Source organism: Dermacentor variabilis, chromosome 8 (assembly GCF_050947875.1).
Source record: "Dermacentor variabilis isolate Ectoservices chromosome 8, ASM5094787v1, whole genome shotgun sequence".
Classification (NCBI taxonomy): domain Eukaryota; kingdom Metazoa; phylum Arthropoda; class Arachnida; order Ixodida; family Ixodidae; genus Dermacentor; species Dermacentor variabilis.
This window is the reverse complement of record NC_134575.1, coordinates 45865908-45874421: the sequence shown is the minus strand read 5'-3', so window position 1 is coordinate 45874421 and position 8514 is coordinate 45865908. Positions and strand designations below refer to the sequence as shown.

The 8514-nt window shown below is 49.9% G+C and overlaps 1 protein-coding gene across 1 annotated transcript in view; it reads right to left on the bottom strand.

Moving 5' to 3' along the window:
- Positions 1 to 208: 208 nt before the first annotated feature.
- Positions 209 to 8514, bottom strand: part of LOC142590196 (protein Tob1-like) — a 30085-nt gene continuing 21779 nt past the window's right edge. Inside the window, exons 4-5 of the mRNA XM_075702102.1 lie at positions 1479 to 7074; positions 209 to 1445 (exon numbers count right to left, since the gene is read on the bottom strand). Coding sequence (XP_075558217.1) covers positions 6235 to 7074 — 840 coding nt within the window. The 3' untranslated portion in view covers positions 209 to 1445; positions 1479 to 6234. The remainder of the gene's footprint in view (positions 1446 to 1478; positions 7075 to 8514) is intronic.

Genomic DNA, 8514 nt, shown 5'->3' with positions numbered 1-8514 from the left:
ATATTCAATACGTCTTTTTCCAAAATGACGGAAAAGAGAGTTTCTAATGAACGCTTTACCAGTTCGACTTCATTTAGTGTGCTCCTTATTCTCTCTTTATCAGAGCACTATCTCCGTGCTGCCTAAATACATGCTTCCAATTTTGGCGATGAGAGCTCTTCGAGCTATTCGAGCTCCGTGCCACGCCAACAAAAACACCAGAGACACGTTTGTGACGCTTTTGTCCAACATTTATTAAAAACTTATTAAAATGTAACAAGATGTGAAGAAACAGTGCAGACAATGTGTGGCTGCCTCATCTGCAGACGAACGCGACGGACGCGTCGTCTGCACTAAGTCAAAGTACAAAAGATAAAAGGGACTTCCTGTTGTATTATATGCATCTTTTTTTTCTCCTTTGGAATCTTAGGACGTGGATATCACTGCGCTTCCTTCTATATCACACTCTCATCTCTTCCACCCTTTCTCCTTTCTTTCATTTTGCGCAAGGCCCAAAGAGGCGGCGCCGACAAGACGACGAGAAACGCAGGACATGAAAGTGAAACAGACGTCAAGACAGTTAACAGACGAAGAGCCAGAATGGCTCGTGCCAGATTTTTAAACAACTGTTCATGCTCCATGAGGACCTTTAGAACACAGGCTGTCGTATCTTGCGACTTGCATAACCTTCGACCACATGCCTTTAGTCTGCTGCTTCGCATATATCTGTTCGGCAGGAGTGTGGCCTGCACGTTCGTAAATTTCCAGGAGCTTCCAATGAACGGCCAGGCTGATGTACAACCATTTGCTTTGTTTGCGTTCCCATTTCGTCTTGGCACCGCCTCGTACCACTGCGCACTGCGCTAAATGAATGCTTTCCAAAGCACACCCAGGTCACCAGCACTCTCATCGCAACGCGAGGACCTCGCCTCGTAGCGCCACCTACTCTACTCCACGCGCAACAACAGGAGCTGCTGCAGCAACAACAACGGAACCGCCGCAAACACAACCACACCGACCCGACCCGACCCGCTCGACGCTCAGCCCCTATGGTATAACGGTCCCAGCTCGCTCTTAAGCCTAGCTTTATCCACTGGCGTACGAAAATAGCTTCCAGGACACGACGCCTCCCTTTCTTCAAAGAAACAGCAAAGTCTCGAAAAAGAAAAACATTGTCGGCATACCCAGCGCTTAAAGAACGCCAGAGCTTGTCGCCGTCTGCCAGCAGTGACGTCGCCTGCCAACTTTCCGACGCTGTCGTCTGCTGCCAGCCGTGGTGATTTGGCGGGGCAGCTCGCGCGGACGGGCAGCCGTGTGGCGGTTACATCGGATTCTGAAGGAAGGTGTTAGAACTATTTTTGATCGGAGCTCTTGAATCGCACCAGTTGCAAAACTCTCTATGCTTACTGCGTTTTCTGACCAGCGGCGCAATGTTTTTCGCTCGCAATTTGGACATATATACAAGCCTCCGCACACGCAATTTGGACATATATACAAGCCTCCGCACCCCTAATAGTTGACATATAGACCTTAAAGAGCCAACAATATCTTGAGTTCTGGTGCGAGCGGCTTGTTTTGTTTTCGCTCACAAATCGGGCGTACGTCTGCGAGTTCGTTTCTTTCTTGTCGGCTTTCGCGACATTTTTTCTCCCCACGCAGACCAAGTCATCGTCCTTCTTAAATCAATTTGTTCTATCTCGTTTTCCCGGCTAAGGCTTGGCCTCGAGTGTCATATACACCCCTTACGCCATCAACTTTGGCCACATGGCATCCCCATCCTTATCGTCCCAATACCATGAATGTTATTCTGTCAAATTCTGCTCTGTTGGTGTTCTGCGCGTATCACAGGAATCACAGCTGCCTCGTGAGCCAGTCAGAGCCGAGAAGATGGTGACAGTGGTCCAAAGCAGCACTCCAAGTGGTTAACCATCTGAGGCAGGATTATCGAAAGCGGAGTTCAACAACTTGTGCGACAAACGAGTTCCGATTTTTTTTTTATTCCTTCCCCTCGTTCCTTCTTACCGCGTCAAGGATTTCTTTGGGAGGTCGTGGGTTTGTTGGTGAGTCCGTCGTGTTACGATGGAGCGTAGATAGATATAGTAGATATATGTAATATAGGCATGTACATATTTACGGACCCAGAAGCAAAATTGTTAGGGGGGTGGGGGTGCAGAGGGCGCACCCCCACGCTTATTGCGCCGCACACAAAATAGATTCTCTCCATTTGCCGTCGATCTCACTGCCGTTTCACTGCACTCTCCTTTCGGTGTCTCGCTCCCCTTCTTCCCGCCCTGACATAAAACATTCCATCGCGGGCAGCTCACCTCCGACTAAGCGCGCCCTGCGCCGTGCCTACCGAAATCCAACCTTTGTACTGACGCTCCCTCTGCCCGAAAAATGCAGCGGACCCGAACGAACTAAAAAACGACAACCTAAAAAACTCTTATTCTCTCGTAGATATAAAAAATATGACGATTACAACGACGAAGCTTGACGACAACGATGGTATACGCTACGTGCAATGCCACCCGGTTTGCTGCAAAGCGCGTCTGGCAAAACAAAAACTGAAAAATAAATAATCAAGTGCCGGAACCCGTCGTCTGGAGAAAACTAAAAGGGGCCTCGAAAGATGCGGTCTGCGCGCACCGTGGCTTAAGCGCAGTCTTACTTCGTGTTAGGCCTAATGCCCCTTGCCGTTTATATATCGCAATCTGGTTATCAATCTTCAAATGCACTCGTTATCTTTTCTTTTTTTTTTCTTTTTTGCAAATATAAAATATTAGACTCATCAATGGTTCCAAACAGAAATCAACGATGATTGCGTTTTCTCTAGCGGTTTCAGACGATGCTCAGTATTCCGGTCACTGTCGTCGGCTCTGAGGAACAGCCACTGTCGTCTGCAATTGCTGACGTGCAACAATGTGGCTCTCCCGCGGACGAAGCCAACGCAATTTTCGGTGGGCCACACTTGTGCTACTTGGGCTCTAGGCAACGTAATGAGTATATAGTCTGCCCGCTGTAACTAACGCGGGCCTGAGAAACGAACGCGCCCTACAGCGCCCCCAGCGGCAATGCGTGTATAGAGAAGTACATACAACCCGGTCATGACGCGGTCATTCTGTATCAAACACACCGACACACCTCGTAGTAGAAAAAACATGTACAGAAAAAACGACATGGAAAAAGGCAAGTCAGAAAGGTTGTCCACAATATATATCTCAAATTAAAAAAGGGGGAAATGGGAAACCAGGCAACTGCAATGCGGCTAATTATTCGAGAGAAACAGAGTCTGGGCACCTACGTCACTTCCGCTGAGTACCCTGGCGTGCCATTGGCTGCAAGGGTCAAAGCTCGCATGACAAGTCGCTGCGACGTAATGACGCCGCCGGCTTTGCCGGGACTAAGCGGAGTGGCGTCACGGCAGTAATGAACTAGTCGTAACTTTGCACTCGACTAGACCTCAACTTCACAACGCGTCGCCTTCATCAGCTCTGTCCTCCGAGATGGCGTGAAGTCACAGCGCCACCTTCAGTCATTTGATTTGCTGGCTTATAGATTTGGTGACGTGATGGCAGCGAGTGCCCGAGGAAGCGTTGAACGAAACCATCATGGCGTAATGTGCCTCGTCACACCAGACTTCAACAGTTCGCTGCACCGGATGCGACGTCACAGTCACCTCAGAGGCAGTGCATGACGTCAGAAATGGCATGCTCAGACTCTGTCCCAGTCGCATGGTGCTGGTGCCGATCGCTATTATACCATATAAAAGAAACAGGATCACTGGCTCACTTCTCAAAACGTCAAGCCACCGGAATAATTGAACGAGGGTGGTTTTCCGCAGATGACTAGGCTTTCTTGGCTCGCTAGTCTAAATGGGTGCTAATCTCGATTGCCTCTTTCTTTTCGTCTTGTAACAATTATAGCCGAACACCTCTCTGAAATGTTGCGTCGCAGAAAAATAGCTACACCGAAGAGGTTCAAAGCTCTAAAACGGTTGACGGTTAGCACATTATTGTGCGAGCTTCTGCAAGGACGAATGCCGCAAACGACAGGAAAACCCGCTCGTCGGCGTGAATATAGAAAGCGACCGTCTGCTTGCATCCCTGAGGCCAGGTGCACGTTTGTATCATATCGTCTGCTCGCTACAATGGCCATAGTTGCAGCAGCTGCATAACAATGCGAGTGTCAGTTTCATGATATTCGCCCCCCTCCCCTAACCACGAGATGAGCACCCAACAACACTGCGACCCGACCACGGCAATAGTAGTGCACACTGGCGAAACTGGCGCCATCTGCTTCCAGGCATCCTTTCATCGGCGGTCAGACATTTATCGCCAAACTGGAGCCTAATTTATTACACTTTTAAAGATGTGTTTCTCTTCACATTTTGTGGGCTCTTTTTCTCTTTCTCATATGGCTTTTTTGTTGTTGTTGCTAGAACAGTCTCGCTCTGAGAACGCCGTGACAAACGTCTATACTAGCAGATGGCACTTGTTTCTGTATACTGCATAAGAACCTCCAGACGCCCAAAATGTCAACAGTTATGTTCCAACATCAACAGCAACTACGGTTTTCTAAACGTTACGTCTGGAAAACATATGCGTCGTCAAAAATATACATTTTTTTTCTTGGTCTTTCTGTTAACGAATATATATTTCAGGCGCTATGGATTGGCCTTGCAACGCAAGTTTGTGCGATGTGTCTAATACAATAGCGAAGGTGTACACTTACAGCAAGAAATTACGTTACGCAAGAAAGCGTCTGTTTCTTTTAGCTACTCGGAGATGCATGCGTTGACGGAGAGGGCACCCATGATTCTTATAATGGTGATCATCATGCTCCTCTTCACAAAGCTTTCATAACAGTCACCACATTTTTTTCCCCGCGTATCCAATACCAGAACTGAAACAATACCAGAAGAAAAAACCTCTTCTCTACGGGACTAAGCTTGCGATGCTTGTGTTATAAACGTTAAAGTTGCACGGCATATATATTTTTGCCGCTTCATGCACCCTTTATTTTCTGCGAAAACAAGGTTTTGGCAGCCGTAGAAGCTAAGACCTTCAATTCTGTTCTGTACCAACTCCGCCCATGCGACTTTCTTTAACGTACAGTATTCGCAGATCCCATCGCCATTTTTAATACTATGGGCACAATTCAGGCCAAGACAGACACATGTGCTCACAACAGAGCTACAACCTGACATATCGAACAGATCAGACCCGTCTATTTTGTACAATGTTCCTTCTCAGGACACTCAGGATAGGGCTGTTTCTTGTTTTTTCTTTGTGACCTCTTCAACGTGTGACGAAGAGAGAGCGATTTAACAGTGGCAAACTCCATCGTTTTCATGAAAACGCCGTAACATTGTCGGCTCCGTCAAACCAGCTGGCCACAGTGCAACATGCGAATTATGTCCTTCCCATGAAAAAAAAACAAATAAAGGAATCTTAGGAAAAGGACTGTCTTTTGTCGCACCTCCACCGTGACGGTTTCCAGTGTGAACAGGCAACCCTACATTTTGAGCCATCAATAGATACGCCGCTGTTATCAAATATTAATCTCGCTTGAAAAGCCTAAATTCTAGTCCACTAAAATGCTCTTTTTGATGCAGCGTTATGCAAGTGGTGAAGACATGTTTTGTACGATGTCCTTTTCATCTTTGTCTATGAAGAAGCGACCGCTTTTGCTGTTTTTCACTCTGCGATGACAGAAACGGCTGGGAACTCATAATCCGCGAGCAACCAGTCAGTACCGTGTTTAGCTTCATCTGCAACTGTCCATTAAAAACACCCACTCTGATTGGGCGGAAGCCTAGTAGACCTGCAACCGTTTAGGAGTACGAAATTACTCTAAACGAGAGGTAAACACGAAACGGCCTGCTGCTCCCGGCTTATGGAGTCACCGAAACTATGCTGTCTTATCGAGTGTTTCCGTTAGGCCTGCGACCTAGTGACACGGAGAGCCAACCTATCCAACAATACCGCAATCCCCAGGCAAGCGCAACTTCCTCCCCCTCCTCCAGGGCGTCTAGAGGTCCCGCTCATCTTTGCTCGGTCTTCCGCGTTTCGTCTACCCCTGTGACGATCACATCCAAAAAAAAGAACCAGTGTCGCCGCAGTTTCAGCCTCCGCCAACCCCCTCGGTTGACCAGGCGGCAGCCCACCTTTTCATTTTTTTCAAACGCGAGATGTGGGCCCTCCTACAAAAGAACGAAACAACACAAAGAAAAAACACGGGTGGCGGCTGCTCCGACTAGTTTGCCAACAGCAGGTGCTGTTGGAGCGCAGCTCCGAGTTCGGCGGCCGCACCGGACACGGCCGGGTGGTGGTGGTGGTGCGGGTGGTGGTGGTGGTGGTGATGTCCCTGAAGCGAGCCACCAGCCGCCGCCGCCGCCGCCAAGAACGGAGACGCCGCCGCCGCAAACCGTGACGCGGTCGTTGGAGGCGGCGGGCAAGACGCGGCCGCCGCAGCCGCAGCCACCTGCGAAGCCACGACGGCAGCAGCCGCATCGCCGAACGCATCGACGGGGAGGGCGGCGGCCGCTGCCGCCGCCGCCGCCGTTCCGTAGAGGTCGTGCGGCGACATGGGGTTGCCGCTCGACGGTGGTGGCACCGCCGCTGCCCGGGCCACGTGTTGTTGTTGTTGCTGCTGCTGTTGCTGCTGTTGTTGCTGATGTTGTTGCTGTTGCTGCTGCTGTTCTCGCCGCAGGCTCAGCTCGGTGGGCGAGAGCCTCTGGGCACGCTTGGAGCTTGTCTTGAGCTTGGTCGAGCCGAACTTCGTCTGCGCGAAGCTGGCTGTGGTGAAGGTGAGAGAGCGCGTGCCCGTACCGTTGACGACTGGCGCGCCGGCGCCCGGGACGCCGTTGGCGCAGGGACCCGCGGCGGCGGCGGCCACGGCTGCGACGGCGGCCAGCGCGGGGGCCGAGGCGGCCGACTGGGCGGCGGCCGAGCCGGGCGACAGGGGCGTCATGCTGACGCCGGGACCCAGGCCGAGGCCGGCCAGCTGAGCGACCAGGGCTTCGTCGGCAGAGCCGGGGCTCGTCGAGCAGCAGCGCGACTCGGAGGCCGACGTCTGAGGGCCGCCCAGAAGCACCTGGACGAAGAATGTGTACACAGTGGAGGTTTGCGAGCGATTCGCGAAGACCGTTCTGACGCGAGAGCAGTGCAAGCTAAAGCAGAAATTGATGGGAGTAGCGAGTTGCAGAGGAATGAAAATCTGCACACGAAGATGAGTAACAAGATTTTATATGACTTAACAAAAAAGTTTATATATTCTGGCAACACAACAAAGAGGTAACTAGAGGTCGTGAAGAGAGGGCTTTATTCTAATGTGTAGTTAAACATGACGATGATTATGGCGATGGTGATGACGGTGATGATTGGGAGGAGGAGGAGGACCACAGGGTTGACGCGTGCAAAGCATTTTCCCAGTGCCAACTTTCTGACATGTTGATTTGTCAATGACCTAGTCTCTTCAGGAAGGGTGTCGGTGTTTTACGTGCCAGAACAAGTGCCTCTACCATCCAAGAAATTGACTGGACATAGTGCTATTTTCCAGCGCAAAGACAGGACAAATAAATCTACAACAGCATTCTGTCTTTTTGTATTCGGTTGTTCCCTATTTGCCCTGGAATTCAACATCAGTGCCATAAACCTGCAGGTCATCGGAACTCGGACTGTAGGAAAAAGTGCCGCATGCCTGACAACCTACTTGCAACTGTTCTTCTCCCGTGTGCACATGCCAACTGAACGATCCTCTTTCAACGTGACAGGCCAAATTGGAGGATACCGAGAAATAAAGACAGCAGGCTTTTCCGGGGCGAAGCTGATAAGATGTAATAAAGCGCGTTGCTCAAAGTGGAAAAAACTCTGTCACGTGAACGCCTCAATGCACACTGTAGTCGACAGATCGACGCAACCTCGTCTGGTTAGGCTGAAGCTCAGTATCAGTATACGTGGTTCATACTGCCAGACACGGGCTACGAGATGAATAGGAGAGATGAAAGAAACATTTGAGCAAGACATTGTGCCCAACATTTGATTATTCAAAGCATAATGCATGCGTTTGCCAGCTCAAAGCAAGTTCACAAACCTGCACTGTAGAACCCTCGGGCTCAAGCATAAGTAAGAGATCGTGTAATGGTCGCTTCATTATACAAAATGGCTGTGTAGAGTTCGCGAGACGCCAACATATTTAATACATCATTGGCCAGGTTATCTGTTATTTGTATAGCACTGGCATTCATTATTCGTAGTTGTTTGAAGATGCCAGTGACACGCACACATGTGTAAGTACAGTGACACAATGCACGATGTTATCCTGTTATTTCATCATCATGGCTGGCTACATTCTTATCCGCCTCCTTCGATGTAACCCTCAGCCAGATGGGTTTCGTACAAGCGAAGCTCGGCACCCACTCCAGCCATGAAAACTTCCTATACGTCTCTCGGCTTAGCCACGTCTTCATCGCAAGCCACCTTCCTACAGTCGGTGCCCACCCAAATACGCAGTGGCAAACACAGTGCTGTCCAG